The sequence below is a fragment of the Anopheles moucheti genome, chromosome X (genome assembly GCF_943734755.1).
Source record: "Anopheles moucheti chromosome X, idAnoMoucSN_F20_07, whole genome shotgun sequence".
In the NCBI taxonomy this organism is placed as follows: Eukaryota; Metazoa; Arthropoda; class Insecta; order Diptera; family Culicidae; genus Anopheles; species Anopheles moucheti.
In genome coordinates, this window is record NC_069142.1 from 4,786,335 (window position 1) to 4,806,926 (window position 20,592).

General features: G+C 45.3%; 1 protein-coding gene across 1 annotated transcript; it reads left to right on the forward strand.

Annotated features, from left to right (window-relative positions):
- The first annotated feature begins 3,980 nt into the window (after positions 1 to 3,980).
- On the forward strand, positions 3,981 to 4,632 carry LOC128307314 (ataxin-2 homolog). The gene is made up of 2 exons (XM_053045083.1): positions 3,981 to 4,416; positions 4,565 to 4,632. The coding sequence occupies exons 1-2, from the start codon at positions 3,981 to 3,983 to the stop codon at positions 4,630 to 4,632; spliced, it is 504 nt and encodes a 167-aa protein (XP_052901043.1).
- Positions 4,633 to 20,592: the final 15,960 nt, after the last annotated feature.

Below are 20,592 nucleotides of genomic sequence, written 5' to 3' on the forward strand. Positions count from 1 at the left end.
CACACACACACACACACACACAAACACAAACCGGTTTATGCTGCTCCTCTGCACCGTGAACAAACAAGAGCTTCGGTACAGCAAGGACGCTGCGGAGAAGTTGCCTCCGTGTTGTACAGCACACTTGCTGTATCTGTTTCTTCTTCATTTCCTTCTCCTCTTCTCTCAAACTCACACACACAAACACACACACACACACATGTTCGTTCTCTCTGTTCCTTTCTTCGTGTTTCTTAAGTTCGATCTCTCCTCAGGTGACCGTGGCACCTTCCCGTAACCTAATTTAAAGCCTCCCCTCCCCCCCTCGCCAGCCACCCGTCGGTAACACCAGCGCTACCCGCCGCACGTTAGACATTGTAAAAACGAAAACCAGTAGCCAGCGTTTTATGTATGTATATCACGCGCTGATCTTTCCATTATCTTTATTCCCTCCACTGCCACACTCCACCGGAGTAAAGGGGAATGCAGGGAGGGAGGAAGGGAAGGAAAGGAAGGGGGAGTCTTTCGGGATCTGTTCTGATCACTCCTCCATCGGATTTTGTGGCCGTTTCCTTACCACCCCTGTCTTCGCGCGTGTGTTTGCTTCCCTCCACCGTTGCGTGTTGTATTGCGTGGCGTTTGTCCGAAACCAGCCGGAGACTGACACCTGGTACTTCTGGCGTTCGTTTGGTGTCTTCTATGTATCAACAGTCTTAACAGTTTGAACAGCTAGTGAGGTTAGCATCAATTCCCACGTTATTGGCCACGCAAGTTGCTTGCCATCTTATTTCTATAAGATCGTCCAGGCGTTCGTACTTAATTAGTCATCCAATCGGTTGTTTTGTCAAACATGATGCAACAAACAGGAATATTATAACGAATAAATGCAAACAACGGGACGCTGCCCTCGGTGCGTTCGGTGCATTAGCTAATAGTTTCGTTCGGTTTCAACCAAACAGACCTAAATCGTGGACATGGAAAATCTCATCCGTAAAATCGAAGAATTATGGAGTGGGAAGTGGCAGCCGGTGGGGCAGTGTGAGTGGAAATGAAACACACCCGAAGGGACGCAAACGGAGGAAAGCGTCATAAAGCGAACGTGAAAAAAAAGAAGGTTAGTGAGGGGCAACAGCAGCAGCCGAAGAAAAAAAAACAAACCATAATAAGAACAAGCCCAAGAGAACGATAGAAAACGGAGATATACAAATAATTACAAATGGTCCGGGATGGGGTCACCGAGCGAAGGTACGCACAAAGCATGGGAGAGGAAAGTTTGGCTGCCTCGCAATCGCTTATACCGGACATTTCAGGTTCAATTTCCAATGACACTTCCACCGCAAAGGGAAAGGCAAGAGGTGGAAAGGGAGCGGTTTGAACGAGAATTAAGTCACCTTTCTTGATGGCAACCGAGAGGCGCAACACGGTAGCAATCAAGTCAACCAACGCAGCAAACGTATCCGGACGACGAAGTGCTGGAAATCTTCGACATCGGGCATTGATATTGATGTACTCCTCAACCACGTGGATGACTTCCAACGTTTCCTCAACGGCGAACGTGTGTGCCTAGTGTAGCCGCGTTGCTGCTTCAACCACACACAGCATCCCGTCAATCTTGAACCAAAAAAACTTGATCCAAACAAGCAATCTTGCAAGCAGCAGTTAAAGATCTGCTGCCCGCTCTGTCAAACAATTAGCGAACCCAGCACGCTCAGTGGCACGCGTTTGCCTTTGCTGTTACTAAAAATAAATTACCAAAACAAACCAATTGACTGGCAGAAAGCATCATCATGGGACTTTCCCCCGGCGCGCTTAACGTTTTGCGTAATGCATTTTCCGTTCTGTTGTTGTTTTATTCCTTTCTGTTTCTGTGAGACCAGATGCGAGTGAGAGGCAGCAGATTAAGAAGTCGATTACAAGGCGAAGAACACCGTACGTCAACGTGCGACGGAAGGCAAGATCAACGGACAGAGATAGGCGTCGGGGGGGGGCAATGCACACTATTGATTTGTTTTAAAACATGTGAAAATCGGGTACTTCTCTAGCGGAATACAAATTCAAGGATTAGCAAGGATTATACGACTGAGCGCACCGATCAGGATATTCGATCTGGGTCTTAAGGCACGGAACATGACTCTGTTGTCCGCACTGCTTGCAGTTCAACACCAAACACGCTCGCCAGAACAATAGAGCGAATTGAGGCGAACGCAAAGCATAAAACAAGGTGGGTAGAGGAGAAATCCTCCTTGGCTGGTGATGACAGGAAGTCATGGCGACATATCGTACCCAGGCAACACTGCGCTATCACTACACTACTTTCTGACCTGACCTGTGGCTCAAAGAGTCACTGGCTGCTTAGTTGCGTGCGAGCGTGTGTGTGTGTACGAGGAATACACCACTGGGAAAATGAAAAAGATTGACCGAAATCTGCACCTTACTCATATCCCACACCCCTCGCTTAACAGGGTGAAGATCGCGTACGACGTTTTAATGTGTGCTAACCACCAAGCGACCCGTTGGCTAGGGGTGGTGGATCGGGGGTGGGAAGGGGTGAAGAAACCAACCGGTAAGAAAGGAAGGAACCCCTTGTGGAAAGGTAAAACGTTGGAGAAGTAGAGTACACACAAAGAAGGAACCGTTCGTTGCGCGCTGTCACTGGCGGGAAGAACAACAAAACACCCCGAGCAACGCACACAATCGTACGCGTGCGAGGGAGAAGGATTGTGCGGGGTTATTTGTGGGAAGGAAACGAGAACGGTGGCTACAGTCATATTCAAACGCTTTTTGGTCTATTTGTTGCTATCCAAACTGCGAAAGACGTTTGTTGCCTGAAGGGTATGCGTACAGGATGCAGGGCGAGGGATGTTTGAGAGTCTGTAAGAAAGAGAGAGAGAGAAAGAGAGAAAGCAGTTGAAAGAGAGTTGCCGCACGCGATCGGTCAGTTTGGGCGCGAAGGGCTTGATGTTTTCAATTTTTGGCTTTCCCGCACCGTGATGTTTCTTCACCCCGTCACCCTTTGGGAAAGGGTCACACACATGCATTTCTATTCCCTAATTCACCGACCACCCCTGTCCACCACCGACTCCAAATAACGAAACCCTTTTATCGTGTTCTTATTCTAGCTTGTTTTTTTTTTGGGTTGTTGTCTGTCGCTCTCCCGATGCTAGTGCGCATCACCGCGAGAACGTACACATCGCTCTCCCAGCCTGAAACAGTGTGTGAAAGCGAGACAGTGTGTGGGGTGCTCGCTCAACGCAGTTCGCGCCGGTACTGCTCTCGCACGCTCTCGCTCGTCCCATGCACGGTCGCTCTCGCTTGCGCTCCCGCATACGTCCGGTGGCCTGTTGCGTTAAGGGTGCACGCATCCCCGTGCGCTCGGGCTGCCGTTCGGGAAAGTGGCAAAACACGAACGCAACCGAACGAAGAAAGAACATCCCTCGCGCGCGCGGTCCTTTCTCTGGGGGTATATTCGACGGTGACGCAGCCCGGTGCGACTAGTTTACGTCCAGCGTTCGAACCGTGCGGAAGTGTTTTCTGCTCAGGCGAAAAGAAAAGCAAATCCCCGCAGTGCCGCGTCTCTTTCACCGTGTGTTGGCTCCTTTGTGACCCGCAAGTCGTCGACCGAAACCGTGCGGCAAGGTTGTAGAAAGTATCGAAACCACCCGTGTATTTTTTTTTCCTTGCGAATATTGTGTGGCATGCAGACTGTGCGCGAATAGTGCGGGTGTTTGTTGTGCAACAAGCCGTACCCATCCAAATAGGGCGCGAATGCATTTTAAGAGCCCGCGCAGTAACATTTATTCGTCGTGCAGACGTGCAGTTGAGTGCAGTGTGAGCGATTTGTTGTGCTTGTCCGGCTATTGAAGAACCGTTTTGAAGGTGAAGGTGAAAGTGTGTCGCCGAAACAATCAAAATCCCGGCCTTGCTAATCCGGTATACGCATTAAGAAAAAAAAACAACAACAAACTTTATTAGCATCAGCACCATCCGAAACGATTGTGACGATGGCGATTGCATTTTACATTCCGTCGCTGGACGACGCGGAAGAAAACCAGCGGCTGCTCGAGCAGCAACAGATCGTCCTGCAGCGACAGTATCTGCTGCAGCAGCAGTACCACCTGCAGGCCCAGCTGAACCAGCTGCGGCAGCAGCAACTCGCACTGGAACAACAATCAGCCGCCATATCCACCGTGGCCACCGGCACCGCGGGAGGTGCTGGTCTGTCCGGCTCGTCGACCGCAACACTCACACCGTCAGCACCAACTTCCACCACGTTCCAGCAACCACCATCAACTGCCACCACACCGACCCCGTCAAACTCAGGTGCGACTTCCACCTCCACCTACTTCACCGCACCAGCCACGCAGCATCCACAGCACCATCGGTTCTGGATGTTGCGGGGGGTGCTCTACAACATCCTGTTCCGTCACCTGCTGGACAGTAAGTATCCGAGCGAGCGCTCCGCAGTGGTCCAGGGAAGTTGGCTGCCGCCAGCGTCGCCCATCACACCAGACATCCAGAAGCTAACTTTCCTCCTCGTTCTGTGCGTGTGTTGTGTTTGTGTCTGTTTTGCGTGCGCTATGTCTAGATGATCCAGCCTGCAGCCGGTGTATGTTTTGCAGCAAACTACTCGCAATGCTGCGTAATATCTGCTAAGCAGCAGAGTCGTCACCCGTCATCATCACCATCACCGCGAACAGGTACCGAACAGAGATCTCCGACACCGGTGGGACATGGACGACGACATCGGACCGGTTAGAAGAGAGTGCGAAAAATATCTACACCGACACGGCTGGCTGGTTTTCGGATGTTCAACTTCATCCGGCAGCTTCCGTAGGCGTTGTGTAGCGGCTGTGATCCAACTTTAAACAAACTCTCGGGAAGAAGGGGGCCAGTCCTAGGGCTGTGCAGCCGACGGTGTTCTACTAGCCCCGCGCGTCCAAAGGATTCGCGGGCGCCGACGGTATCCTGACTGGCTTTTCACCGGTAAGTGTCCTTTCCCCCTTCAAACTGTGAACACGACACATTCGACTTGAATTCTTTTCAGTACGACCTATACGAAATGTTGAGTGTTTAAACAATAATTCTTCTGAAGAGGATTCCCAAAAAAATCATAACAGTTATGGTCGAGAGATTGATTAAAAATTAGTTATAAAGAAATATAGTGGAGTTCAACACCTGCAAGGAAGTGATTATTTTGTTCTGTGAATTCTGTTTAATCTCCAAACTTCAAATGACCCAAATGCCTAAATTCACATTAAGCTCTTCTAAATCACGTATCTCAAGGAGTCTCATAAGGACATTAGGAGCGCATAGGGATGATTAAGGTAGATAAAACTGTTGATCATCTTATCTTCATTTGAATTCGAAAAATCCCCCAATCTATTGGAGGTATTGCCAAAATTATCCACAACAAACATTTTGACTTTAAGCTGAGTTTAAGCTGTAATTGCATCTCAAGAATTGTGAGGAATTATTTTATTACACACTCAATATTTTTTTTACTTATTGATTTATTTATTAAGACTTTCAACAAAAATCGCAATTTACTTTTATGCAAAATTAACAGCTCTGTTTTGTTTCTTTTTCTCTCTTTTACTCACTCTCGTTGTATTATTCGCAGACCTTAGCAAATCGGTAAAGCAATAAAACAAAACAAAAAACCCCTTTTATTCCCGAATGGTCGTCGTCTCCAATCAGCAAAACAAAACAAACAAAACGCAGTTTAACCTCTTGTTGCAACAATGGCAGACATCAACCAGGTACAACAGGGCGACTCGTCAACCAAAGCGACTAGCACGCACCGTGTGTCTCTTGGTGGATTGCGGTAATTGGGCGCGGGTGATGCGGTAAAGGTGAGCGGGACTAAACTATACCATTACAAACACTGAACAGGATAACGAACCAGCAGAAAGAATACAAGCGAAAGCAACAAAAGGAAAAGGAAAAACAACCAGTGCCAAGAAGCAAACGCATCGAGGGCAAACGTTTTAGCCATGTAGCTTATTATTAGTTTCGGTTTTATCTTTTGTTTTGTCTTTTTTTTTCTTTTCACTTTTTTTTCTATATCGCTCGTAAGGTACGAAGGCAAGCAAATGTTTTTTTTTGTTTTGCATAGCGCGTAAGGATATGTAGGATGGATGCAGCCTGTTGATCGGAGGCTGTTATACATATAGGACGTGAAGGAAGCAGGTATAGAGCAATGGTTTTACTCCTTAAAACAATGCCTCCTATCGTAAATCAATTTCGTTCCCCTTTCGAGTTCAATGATTTCCCATGGTATAGTAAGATGAGGTTGTAAGGGTAGGAGAGTCGTATTTTAATACAAACGAAAGAGATAATATGAATATATCGCATTAAATAAGCTAAGGGCAGAAGGCGGTTAGGTTTCATCAATGTTTTGCCTTCATTTTTCCTATTTTTTCTTATGAAACAATACAAAGAGTTAAGGATTCGAGCAGTGGGACCACACCACACGGAATGTCCTTGCGGTACACACGTTTGCATACTACTTTTAATCATTGGTTTCATCTCTCTGTCCGGAATGGCGTACAAGCATACAAACACTGCGAACAAGTAGCAACAAAGCAAAGAAAAAAAAAACAATTAAGACAAAGTTTGTAGCGTTTAAGTGGTGGCGTGATAGATTTACAACACAAAACAAACACATTTACAATTACAAATACGCCCCGTAACTCTATTTCTTATCACATACCCAAGAACCAGTTTAAACTTAGCGTGTAAGGCATTTTATCGTGGCTGTAAGAATGATCCTTTTTGATATAAGAACAAAATGCAAAAAAAAAAAACGACGCGTGAAAACAAAACAACAAAATATGTTTTATTGCGAAGGTTGAACGCATCTCAGTAGGGAAGTGTGTGAGGTGGTGTGTTAGTTTGAGGCAGGAGACGTTCTTCGAGAACGATGCAAATTTTTCCCAACATTGAGTGTTTTTTTTTTCAAACATATTTTCATTCAACAAACTCAGCAGAATGCTCTTAAGGGCATTAACAAGTATTCAACTCGATGGTATAAAAAGAAACACTTACACACTTACTAAAGAATATCGTGGAAGCAATAATCAAATCGTTTTACGTACATTTTAATCAAAATCGTTTTTGTTCTACGCGAGATACAAATCGCACTTTTGCATTGTCTCGCGCGAAAAAAGCCTTTATTATTTATCTTTATAAAAAAAACAATCCCCGCGTAGATTAAGTTTGAACTACCCTACAGTCAGCTTTCAATTAAGATCTCAATCGTCTGCTGCTGCCCCGTACGTTTGTTACGGTTGTGTATTGTGTGTTTGTTCCGCTGGGTGCGTAATCCTTTTAACTGGACGCGCGCAAGGTGTGTAAATTTGAACCCGTTCCCCAACGGGAGTTTGCAAAAATTTAAATCAAACAGTTGAAAAAGCTAAATTAAAACACCGAAGAGACGTTATTACGATTAATATATTATTTTCAAAAAAACCCTCCCCCACACCCAGGGCAACAACAAACAGCAACGCGACCAACAGTAGGGGATGAAAAACTACATTAAAGCTCGCTGTATTATAGTTTCCGCGTTAATTAGATACTATTTTTAATTTGTAGTCGATTTGTTCCCCATTTCCGGCTCTGTGTTGACGAAACAAAAAAAAAAATCAGCAAAACACAACTACTTCCTTCTCCCTTTCTTCCCTAATTTGTACAAAAAAAAACAAACAAACAACAAAAAGGAAAACTCTCAACTGTTTTAGCGCACGTTGGGATTTTCCAAGCTCTCGCGAATTGCTGTGACTGAAACTGACCGAACTGACGAGATGGTGAGACCAGTGGGGAATAGGGTTAAAAATAGTGAATGTCGAACAGGGAGGGGAGGAATGTAAAATGAACCCCTTGCCACCCTTGTCTTCGCTTTCCCCTTTGTTCTCCCTGGCGCTTTCTCGCGTTCCGTTACCATATTTAGCACTATTTTATGTGTTTTCTCATTTTCTTGTAACGTATTTCGTTTTGTTTTTCCTTGTTGTCTGTTTTGGCTGTTGTGTTGACATTTTGTGGTGTTTATTTACAACGAAAGGAATTAAAAGGCAAAGACACACAACCAAAATCAGCTAAAAAACGGAAAAAACACTCACAAGAAAATGATCAATTTGCTCTAGCATAGTTTTATGTTTTTTTTTTTCTTTCTCTTTCTCTCTCTCTCTCTCTCTCTCTGTTCGTAAACTCTCTACTTACTTCGCTCCGCAATATCTGTTGAATTTTGTTTTCCCTGAACATACGGTTAGTGGACGTGGAAGCGTGGTTAGTGTTTAAGGAAAGCAAACAATGTGATCATTAGTAGAGCAGCTAAGCCAATAAAGAAAAACGCACAGCATTTAATTAAAACAAAAATACCATTGGCGGTATGGTGTGTGTATGAGTGTATTTATTGCATCCCTACTGAAAGAACGTGTAATATTTTACTATAGTTTGTTTAAGTAGCTAGACTAGTTTACAAATGATATTGAAAACATTTATTTCTTAAATTATTCTTTTTAAAGCTTAAATTTCTTTATTTTATTTTACGAAAATCATTAATTAAAAACTAAATTTCTTTTAGTTTTTTTTCCATTTTACTTAATTAATTTCCAGGCAACTTTGGTGATATTACATCATTGCTTGATATTTTGGATTTAAATAAATTAATGTAACAATTTATACTAAAAAATAATTTAAAAACAATTAAATAAATTAGTTTTAGTTTATTTTACAGTTCTTTGCATAACTCTACGACCACTTCTTGTTTGATATGTCAATAATATTGCTCCTCGCAGAGACAAAAGTTTCAAAAAATGCATGTTTGTAAAGTGGTTTACAAGCATGCATTTAAAATATGTTCCGTTTGAGCTGGAAAATATGTTTCACATAAACCAAGCTACATGAACCACATGAAACCGACGCAACAGCACCGCAACCATGGTGAGTTGCTCGCTGAAAAGGTATTGTTTCGTGCTGGGTTAACAATCTGGGGTGGGTTGAAGGATGCTATCCTCACCTAGACAACGGTGACCATGTTCGATACGCTACCGAACGGAGCGAAGGACGACGAATAGATGAAACGGGAAATATTTCGATAAAAATTAATAGGATTGGAATTGTGGCAGCAAACGGGTGTTTTGCTACTTGGTTGTTGGGAAGATTCTTGAGTGATGTGGTGAGAGAAGTTATTTTTGCTCTGCAAGCGTACCTGCTGATATATTATTTACATTCTCGCAAAGAAATGTTTAAAGATTTGTATAAGAAACTTTCAGCTGTGCTCAAGAAAATGCAAGTCCAAGTAGGGGTAGAATTTATAACGGGGTTTTGTGGAATATTCTCGTCCTTCTGCAGCCTTTTCAAGAAAAAGTTAATTATTAGTAAAGCTATTCTTGAAATACACACCTTGGAAATCAATCCGAGAGGGTAAGTGTCTAAATTGAGTAAACATTTCACAAAAGTTGAGAAGAATTGCCATCTCTAGCTCTATTTATTCAAACTTCAACTTGAAGTACTGGAACTCACTAGAACTCTTATATCCTGTATTATTTTAAACTCCAATCTGGATTAGTAAGTAAAAGATATTATCCTACTACTACCCAACACCCTTGTAAATGAATTTCCGATATCACTCTGTTATTCCAAGGTAATAAAAATCAATTGCGATCTCAACGTTCGCTTTTTAGTTGCCATAATTCTTGCCCAACTCATCGCCTAGTGTCTCATCGCAACAACGCAACAAAACATGCCCATTGTTCGAATGCATATTGCCCGATTGTTTCACTGTGCTTGGGCATGTGGCGGTGTGATATCATCGCCGGTACCGGATGTGTACAATAAACAATTTTGTGCAAATGACTAGCTGCCGAAGGAGGGCGTTCCAGCGTGTGTGCACGGTGGGTTGTCCTGACTGTGGACTTGTGCACGCCGGGAGGAGATACGCATCCGGCAATGCTTTCGGAGGCTCGTTGCCACGCAATGTTTGCACGCCGGCCCAACATTCCGCCACCGACTGCCAACGCTGCAAGGATAATTTCTGAAGACTTCCGGGACGGATTCCTTCGGCACATCCCAGCCACCATTTGCATACATTTTTCGACCGCCAGTGTCGAGCCAGCCGAAAAACGGCACTTCAGGAAGTTAGCTGTTAGATTTTACTATCGGAAGTTCGGTACTTTACGATCGCGCTCGCGACCATCGAGGGGTGACTTCCTGCCCTTTGCCGATGTCCGGGAGTTCGGGCGGGTGTTCTGGGGTGCTAAAACGAAACGACCCCTGCGCCAAATTCCTTCCCTGTCGCGTCCCTTTTTGGTTTGCAAAACCTTCCCGCGCAAAGGTACACCGTTTGACGACTGCCCCTTGGATTGACGACTTGTGCCGATTTTCGGGCCGATAGATTGGCAGCACGCACGCTCTTGATGGCTCATAAATATTTAATTTTTGACAGACAGTGTCTGCGTGTACTGAAGTGCGCTTTTAATTTTTCCCCCTCTTCTTGGTGTGTGAAATTTTCACGCTTCACTTACCCATCCGACCGGGATGCAGCCTCCCGCTTTGGGAAGGGGAAAGCTCCGGAGCACGGACCTTCGAGGGTCAACCTTCGGGGGTATTTTTTTTTTTTGTGCCGACTCCTCACTCGGTTGGCTTGGGTTCCAATGAGAAAATGGTGACACTGCATACAACAATATCGACGTTGCAAAACCGCAACCCGGGGGAATTGGGAACACCAGCGGGGCGTCAGTGTGTGGCGCTGGTGAGGTTAGGCGCACAACGCAATCAAAATATTAAAAATCGGAGATGTAAATATTTTCCGAAATAGATTTTATTGTTACGATTATTGCTGCGAGCGTTTGGACGACTGCGTCGGGCGATGAATGCGTCGGAAGTGCGGAAATGGCGTTCAATCAGGCTTTCGAGATGCGTACGAAGGGTGCCGTCGGTTGACGTAATTTACGACTGATCCCAGTGACACACACCGCATCAGCGCATCAACTATGCTATTGTTTTGAAAAATAAAACCCAAATAGCGAGATGAAGGAGTCTGTCAATATGCTACATCTCATTTATAAAGTATCAACATTTGAAACGACAAACACAACACGGGAAAAACCAGGTACAAATATTCTACACATTCTGGGTGCAAATATTATCTATTTTCTTCCTCCAATAATGTAGACATCTTCGCACACGCTGAGGATTTATCTGTAATTTTTGCTGCATCGGGTGGGAAAACATCAAGAATTGCCACCAATACGATATCACCCTCATAAAAAAAGGGTTCTGACACGGTTTATTGTACGTTTCCCAGGTGGTTCTGGGACCCGGGCATTGTGGGCATTTGTTGACACGCCACGTACCTGTTGGCTGTGGTCAATTTCCATAATCGACAATCGCGACATGGATGGTGTACATGGACGATTCTCTACAAACACTGCCTGTTTTTACCACCATCCCTCCACCTCCCCTTCTTGTTGTCGGTCTCTTCTTCCACTGCACGTTATCATGTACGAGGCTTTTTTTTTGTTGCTGTGAAAAGGAAGATTAGATATTTTGTTTTTTTGTTTTTTTGGTGCTATGCTGATGTTTGTTCTTTTTGTATTGTTTTCCTACAATGTGTCCTTTGTCCTTTTCGTGAAACAAACTCGATAACATAGTCATCCTGGAGCACACACACACGCACCACACACGCAGAGGATCGATCGACTCGCTGGCAGCCGTTTCCGTCGACGTCATTCTAATGTCAGGCAGTAATTTATTGCATGCATGATGCCGCTTGGCCGTGAGTGAATGGTGATTCCTTGTTAACAACTGTCACTGTCATCGAACGCACCGAGGGACCATGGCCATTGTTTCACTCAGCATATCCCCTTTGGCCAGGAGCGGAGCACACACACACAAACACAGCAAAAACGGCTAGATGATAACGCACCGGGCACATCAGCATACAGCTGGTAAAATGTGCACCAAACCATATAAAAACGGATACGGCCTCTTCGTGCGAAAAACTACTCACCTCGTCTCCCGTTGCACCCTTCACAACCCCCATGGGTGCGTGTGTGCGTGTGTGTGGGCTATTGATTTGAAGGGTTCATCAAATCAAATCAAATTCAAATAAATGTGCCTCATCCCGCACGTGTGCGGACACACACGCGTTGCAATGTGGGAAAGCGAACAATTGAGAGACTCCCGATGGAGAAAAAAAAATCAAAACAAAACAACAACGGACAAAAATAGGCATAAAAAAGTGCCGGGAAAACTCAAAGCACCAACAGGCCAGCAAAACGTGAAAAGTGCACTTCCGGGCGCGTTTTCCTTTAATGTTGTGTGGTGAGTGGTTCACAGTTTTTTTTTGTTGTTGTGCGTGTGTGTTATGTATATGTATACACACACACACACACACACACACACACATTTATTTATATTGATGCTTCCTGTGTTGCGTTACGGAGTAGCACCATCTTCCAGCCCACCAGCGCTGGCTGGTCATGACGGGGGTTTGGTGGCTAATGTGATAATAGCTTGGCTCGCATCATGTTTGATGATCGAAGCAAAATAAATATCAATTTATCTCTGCTTTGCCCGGATATGGTGAGTGATTTTCCTCCTTGATCCATCCTTCCAGCAAACCTTTTTTCCATCCTTGACCACCAATATGGCGGAATCAGGGGGTGGTTTTTTCTCCCTTTTTTTTGCGCTAATGGTTGACGGTGACCGTCAGACTAGTTGCTTCTTTTTTTTTGTTGCAATGTTTTTCCTCATTGTTTGACTTTATTATTTCGCCGTTTGCTGTTGTGTGTGACAACGATTTGTTCGCTGTTTGACCAGCGTACCATCGAAAAAAAAAAGGTCCTGACCGATCCGGATATGGATGCGCAGCGTGCCAGAGGGGTTGAAATATTTCATTCTTTCACCTTTGTTATCTATTGTTCTTCATTGTTTAGTGATGTTTTCTTTTTCATTTCTAGCTTTTCTTCTCCCCATTCCTCCCACCACCCCGACGACAATAGCGTAAGCTCATTTTTTATTTTATTTTTCACCTCCGCCACCCCTTCTTCCACTCCACTCCATTTGGCAGCCCCGGACGATTTGCGCTCGGTGTGCAGTGATTTGATTACCCCCCCCCCCCCCCCCCCCCCCCCCCTTGGGTGACCGGTCCTGCTTTTTTTCCCACATTCTTATTAACTGCTGTCCCTATGGTTTGCAGTTGATTGGTTTGATTGATTTTTCATCCGCACCCTCGGATGGTCGGAGGGGTTGCTCAGAACACGGTCGCGTTTTGATGCGTTCCGGATGTTGCGAGCCTGCATACGGTTTGATGGCACTTCAACAGGGCTTCCCGGTCAAGCCATTTAGGATGGCGATTTTTTTTTTTGAGCTTTGAATAATTTATTTGTCACTGCTTTGTGCTTTATAAATGTCACTTTTTTAAGGCTTTTGTTGCATGACGTGCAGCTGTAGCCTTGTGGTCCGGACGGGTGCTGACGTGCTGACAAATAAATGTTATTTATTATTAGTTGCATAGTGTTGATCTCTGTTTCTTTCAACTGATAAAACCATTATCGTAAATAGTGAAAAAAGGCAACCGCAAAAAGCAACGAAAAAAAAAACAAACCCGGCAAAAAGTTGCTATAAATGTAATAAAATTGTTCGGGCTGTTTAACATTGCATCAAGGAGCGGCACGGTTTGGCGGTAGTCGCTTGGAGTTAAGCTAACGGAACACTATTATTTCCCCATGCAGGCATAATGGTGTTTACGATTATTGGGTAGTTATTTTTTTTTTTCACTTACTGCTTGTACCACTTCAGGCCCTTTCTTTTGCGCACTATTCTGACTATTTTCCCAATTTTTTATTACTACTTTTTTTCCCCTTTCGCTAGTAACGATGCCCAACAACGCTCGTTACCTTAAGTAAATCTCGTCCCGCATCGGCGTAGTATCCAGCGAGAAGCTGGCACCGTTTCCGGTGCAATACTATCTTCCGTTTGCCGTGGTGGGCCCCCGGCTAGCAGGAATCTCAATTGATTTTGCTGAGCAGTGGACTCGGTACACGGGTGGGAATTTTGTTTTGTTCCTCCTGAGCACACACGGGTACGGGAAATCGTTATTGTTTCGGGTACTTGCATCAGTTCTGTCTATCTCCCCCCTCTTTATACACCTCTCAACTTGAGGGTCGTCATTCACAATCCACCCATCCATCCCCGGTACGCTATCCATCCGAGATCATCGGGATATGTCTTGGGCACTTCCTTTTTTTTTTTGTTGACCCTTCCCACCCCTTCCCGGAACTCCAGAACTCGAAGACACGGATACTGATCACCGCAGAGTTGGTAGTAACAGGCGGAAAACTATCCAAGAGCGAAGCGTACGAAAGCAGGACAGACAGGCGATAGTGCAATTGAAGATTCATATGCCATGGTAGACTTATGTCGATCGTAAAATTTTACGATTATGCCACCGTTCGGGAAACGATTCAACCGATTCTTCGATATCGGCTCCTGGGGAACACCGTCAGGGAACACTTTTGCACTCCCCGAAACCAACCGGCACTTGCTCCGGTATGCATCCCATCCCATGCTGAAGGATATTTTGTCGATATCTTCCAATGGGTTCGGGCTACGGGCTGGTATGCTTGCGTCGGTTTGGACGTCCGGAAACTCCGTCATCATCATCATAACACCATCCATCTCGGTGCTAGGATTTTTCATTCCCCTTACTGCACATCCGGCAAGCGACATTGAGCGACATCATCCTTTTCTCAGAATATTCCCCCAGTTGCACACTCACAGACAACGACCCTGTGTGTGTGGGGGGGTTTTTTTGGCCAGGATGTATCCACCAAACCTTAACCGCATGATCTGCTCGATTTCGATCCCATCAAATCGCTACCACCGCCCTGAGTGCACCGGGGCAAAGAGAGTCATCACACTAAAGATGATTGTTGCAATGAAAGTTTAACAATTTCCCTCCAATAGCTGCTGGTTGCTGCTACGCTTCTGCAACGCTTGGTATCTGCAACGCTTACGGGATGTAGGGAAAATTGTTACAGGATTCCATCGGCGATAGCATGGGCTTGGTTTGGAAATAAGAAGTTCCAGGGGAAAAGACACTGGAGACACGCACACACACTTGCCCGTGAATCGATGCAATCATTTCCGCAATATCGATATGTTCGAGGTTTCACTTTCACCGGTACGGGCCCGGCGGAGGGGTTGTGTCGCTTCGTCCCATTTTTATCGATATGTTTACGACATACCCGGGCTAGGCGAACGGGTAAGAGATATTAACCATGGTGACGTTTAGCCTCGCCTATTCTCTGTCTGTTCTCCGATTTTTTTTTTATTGAGGTTACTTTATGATTATCGTCCACTAGAACTGCACCCACCGTGGACAAATTGCGCACCGTCCGGTACTGCGTCATGATGGTGTCGTCTTCTTCCGTTTTTTTTCCCCTGATATGATGATGCGCATATATACGATTAGAGGAAGCTTTTCCTCTGTACAACTTTGTGTAGGATTGAGTGCTCCGGTTAATGGCACACTGTTGGAGCTCGCTCCATACATTCAGGGATGCTGAAAGGGTTAATTTTACTGAAGTGTCTAAATCCCACAAATGGGTACCAGGAATTGTGTCGCAGATTTGGGTTTGATCACCTCATCCAGACGACGGTTCAACAAAAAAAAAAAAATAAGCGCATCCACACCATTTTGCACACTGTTTGTAGAAAACGATTGTGGCGATTAGAATCTTCCTGCACTGAGAACGTTAAGCAGACTCGTAGAGCTGTAGAGTGGTGTGATTTGGGTCTCCAAACAACTTTTAAGCTGCTCCAAACCATTTGGACATCAAGATCTTATTGGATATTGAGCCAATGCACATTAAGGATTGAAGATTTATGAGTGACTTCCCTCGGCGTCTCCATTGTACCACACTTAAGTACATCTCTCAATGTTTTTTTTTTCTTGCTCCCGTCTTTCGTCTATTCCTCCTATTCAGACGTCGCCTTGTAGGAGTAATTAATTTTGCTTCCAGCTCTCTTTAACGAGCAAGTGTTTGTGTTACCCGCGTTCACGGGCTAACGCCCGATACCCAATCCAATATTAGGCCTGACATTATGTTCACGGTTAACGATGGTACCAGCGTACCGCACCGATCACCTTCCAACATTGTTCCATTGCATCAAGGAAGCGGCAAGAAAACATTGGATAGCATTGATGGCTTAATGCGCACCCTCATCCCACCCGTCCTTACGTTTTTTTTTTTGAGGGACGAGGTCAATCTCGCAAACCAGAGTGCGAGAGTGTAATAAATTGAGAATTGATTCACCACCACTCGATGCGCCCCGAAAGATTTTCCGAGAAACTGCCGCCGCGGTTCGGAAAGGAAACCATTAAAATAAACTATTTATTCATTAATTCTTATACGCCATGACACCCGTACCCATACACCACCGGAGACAGTCCCGCACTGCAGGCACTGTTGGCCGTAACGAATCGACACCGCTTCACGACTCATCGGATATTCGGAGCAAACCAATGCGTCGATGCTCCTTGCCGGAATGCGCGCTATTCGTCCCGGGGTATTGCTGGATTTAATTACTTTGTCCACTTCCCATCCCGGTCAGCTTGGAGCTCGGTCGCATCACTTCTAGGAACGCTTTCGGCATAGACACACACGCCGGTCAAGGAATTGGCCCGCTTCGTGCCGTACTGGGCACGAGCATTCGGTGCTTCGGTGACGATGGGAAAAGGCCGTCCATCTCGCGGGACAGTTTACACACAGCCTCAGTGACCGATTTGACGGATATGCGGTGGGCCGATGGTGATTAGATTTTATTGTTCAACAAACTAACCCCCCATTCCCCAATCACCACCCTCTAAAAGCTCCCGAAATGGGTTGTCTTCCGTTTTTCCTTTCGTTAATCTCATAATAGAGCGTCTAATAATGGATGAAACCGCCGATTTCAAGCACCGGACAAGCTCCCGTAACGATTGGGGAGATGAAAACAGAAAAAAAACAACAGTCAAAGAGTGGAAAAAAGTGCGCCGTTCGTGGGAAAATGAAACATGGGTCGCACTACCCTTACGGTTACCCGATTCGCCAAGGGGGCGCAAGTGTGGAGCTGATTTATTTAGCTCCTCGTTATGTGTCATCCTTCTACGATACATACAGTTTATAGACATTGGGGAAAATTCTGAGTTTATGGTCGGTTGGCGGATGAATTGAAAACAAATAATGAGCCCCACTTGACTGGGACGAACATTTCTCGTTGTGGCATGGACTTTATTATTTAGGAGAACCATCACGTAATAAATGGCAGCTAATCTGGATCTATTTTATGGGGCCTTACAATGGTAGTAAAAGACGAATTTCTCTACAAGCTGGAATCAACACTCTATTGAACATAACACCGACTATTAGCTGGCTTCGTCTGTGCAGTAGTTCTGAAGAATTCCTTCGTCAATACCTTAGACATTTGGATTCCTGCTTTTGTCTTCTAGAACATATAGCAGAGTAATCCAAGCATTCACGTGTTATTTACTATGAATAATTTGAGGGTATTACCCTGCTGGTTGAGGAACTTTGACATGTGATACTGTGAGAATTGCTGAGATACTACAGAACTTTATAAAAATGTTCCTATCTTTCTCTTATAGGAGCTATAAAGACATTCGTTTGCTAAAAAATAATTAAAGTGCATCAATAATTTTAGGGCACTACATCACTAGACGAAGAACTAAGAATCGTGAAAGTGTGCCTTTAAGATTTACTGAGATACATCAAGACTTCATAACTTTTCTTATCTTTCTCGTCTAGAATCAATTGGGAAATTCTTTTGCTAAGCAAGAATTGAGTGAGATTCATAATGTGAGGGCATAACTCTATTGGTTGAGGAATTAAGACGCTCGGAAAGGGCTCTTCTTGAATTTATTGAGATGCATCAGGACTTTATAACTCTTCTTCTTAATAATTCTTTCCTTTAATGTATTTCAGCACAGTGGGTAAAAATCGCTATTAGTTGATCCTTTCCAGTCGAGGAATTAAGACACGTGATAGTGATCTTCTGAAGATTACTGAGATACCTCAGTACTTTAAGTCGTTCAAACTTTTCCTTCTATAATTGCCAAGCAATAATTAACATGTGGTAATAACTTGAGAATATTACCTTACTGGTTGACGGTGTAAGACGCTTGATAGATATCCTCTAAGAATAACTGCGATTCATCAGGACTTCTTCAAAGCTTTCCCTTCCAGGATCTCTTCAGAAATGCTTTTACTAAACGATAATTAAACTATGTCACTCGGCTATAGCTCATATTGCATATCCTGATGCGTCTCACGTGAGACGGATGCAAACCTCACCACCGTTTTGCCCCGTCTGTGGCCGTTCGTGGAAAAAGGTGCTAAAAGCTGGGCCGAGAAACAAGAACACCAACGTTCTCACCCCTGTGTGAAAGCAAACAAAAGAAAAGAGGACACGACCGGCTTTTCGAAGTTCTTCTCCGTATATTTTTGTTTGTTCTTTTGTACTGTTTTTTTTATCTTGTTGCTATTCTTTTTCACCACCATCACCCGCATGCATATCACACAAAATGGGAAGAAATTGCGCTGCTGCCTCTCTGCCGGTGCGATTTTTTTTAAAGAACCACGCGTTTTCTTTCTCATTTTTTTCTAGTCCCGGAAAGCGTTCAGTGTTGTGGTGGTGGGAGAAAGAGAGACACAACCATACGTAGAGGCGTTTTTTGCGTGGCCGAGTCTAGAACGTGAACCGCTTCTCGCTCTGTGCCGGACCCGTACGGATGGCGAGCCTCCAACCGGACAAGCCTGCGATGGGTACGTTACAGACCGAACAAGAGGTTGCGTTTCGCTTTCCGCCACATTCGCCATGCATTCTTGCGCTGTGTGACTCATCGTTGCATGATTCACTGCACTGCTACGGTGCACGGGGGTTTGCTTGTTTTCCTAACGGCGGTTTCGGGACGCAAGTCAGTTCCCAAGATCGCTCGCGTGATCTGGGACCACCGCACTTGGACGGGCCCGAACACTGCCCTACAAATCGTTCAAAAGCCCCGGCCGACCCTGCAAGCGGAAGATGATTCACGGGACGAGCGTTGATCGATCCTTCGTTTCGCCGTTGCACCGCTTGTGCGGTTGACTCATGCGCCAAATAGTACGGCGGTGTAGACGAGAAACGCAACGACATAGGAAGGGAAAACAATACGCCGGTTCCGTTGCAAGGGAGGTGTGTGTAACCGGTTTTGAAGGGGTGCCGGAACGAACGATCAGATACACCTGAGCTCGGAGATCGATGAATAATTTAGAAGCGATTCCCGCGCGTTCCCCAAACGCGCTGCTGCTGATGATGATGATGAGGTGTTTGCGGGATGTGCGCCCTTGTTTGTCTAGTTTTGGACCCGTTTCTTTTTTGTTTTATTACCATTTCTTTTCCCTTCTTCCCAAAAACACACCATGACGGATGAGGGCGCATTAAACGCGGGAAACAAGCATCGAATTATGCCTCGCGACGGGTCCTCGCGAGCGAAGAAACGAAAGACCCGAAAGGCGTTTGCCCTCGGTTGTGTGTCCGAACTACGAAAAAAAAAAACACACACAGAAGAACCAAAAAGGGTGAACAATCTCGGTGGGAACTGAGCCGGGAATCGTGCAGGATCGCTGCAGGAAGATTGAACTCGATGCGCAAGTGGTGGTCCCGCAAACGTTGCTTCCACTGTGTGTTATGCAAATCCCTCGGCCGATCCGTTCCGTACAGGTTGTTTAGATCAACGACTGCAAGGAGGAACCAACTCGGGTGCCAACTGTGTCTCGTACGAAGGGTGATAAAACTTTTTACGGCTCCGTCATTCCGATACAGTGATACCTGTTTTCTTCCCTTCCCCTTTCGGTGTGTCTGTCTCATTAAATATTCTCACATCTCACCCAACCTATATCACCCTTCCCGGGGGGTTGCATCAATACGGTCGAGATTGATGGATCGGCATAATTTAGGAACTGGAACTACCGAAATGCAAGGCACCGACCAGGGGAACAGTTGGGTCGCATCCCAGCCTGCATTATGCTAATGCGGGTCCCTGTGCGGGCAAAGATGCACCACCGTTGCGCTGATAAATGGTCCGTTGGCGCACATTAATTTATCTAGCATCGCACGGTTAGAAAATTCTCACGCCAAAGGGTTCCGTACCGTCACTTGCCGCCAAACGCGGAACAGGTCCACCCGGGGGCAGGTGTTCCCGGTGCGTTCTTTTGCGCAGATGAGTGCGTCGCTCCTTCTGAGGGGTTGTACGTACGTAGACGCCGCGTGCATAACTCGGTGCGGCGGCGACAAACTGCGCGGTATATCGAATCGATTGAGGTTATTAATTCTCCAAACGCAACTGATGTCGCTCCAGCGAACCGTACGCTTGCTCCACCTCATCAAGTAACGTCGTCAACACTTTAATTGAATTGAAGCTGCCAAGACGCGGTGCCTCACGCCACGAGACGAGATGCCAATTCGCGCTCGATGATGTCTTTTCCTTCCTTTTGTCGTGCCAGTTTTACGATTCTAGCAAGTGTTCCGGTTTTTGCCATAACACGCCATGAACGGATACCATCACCA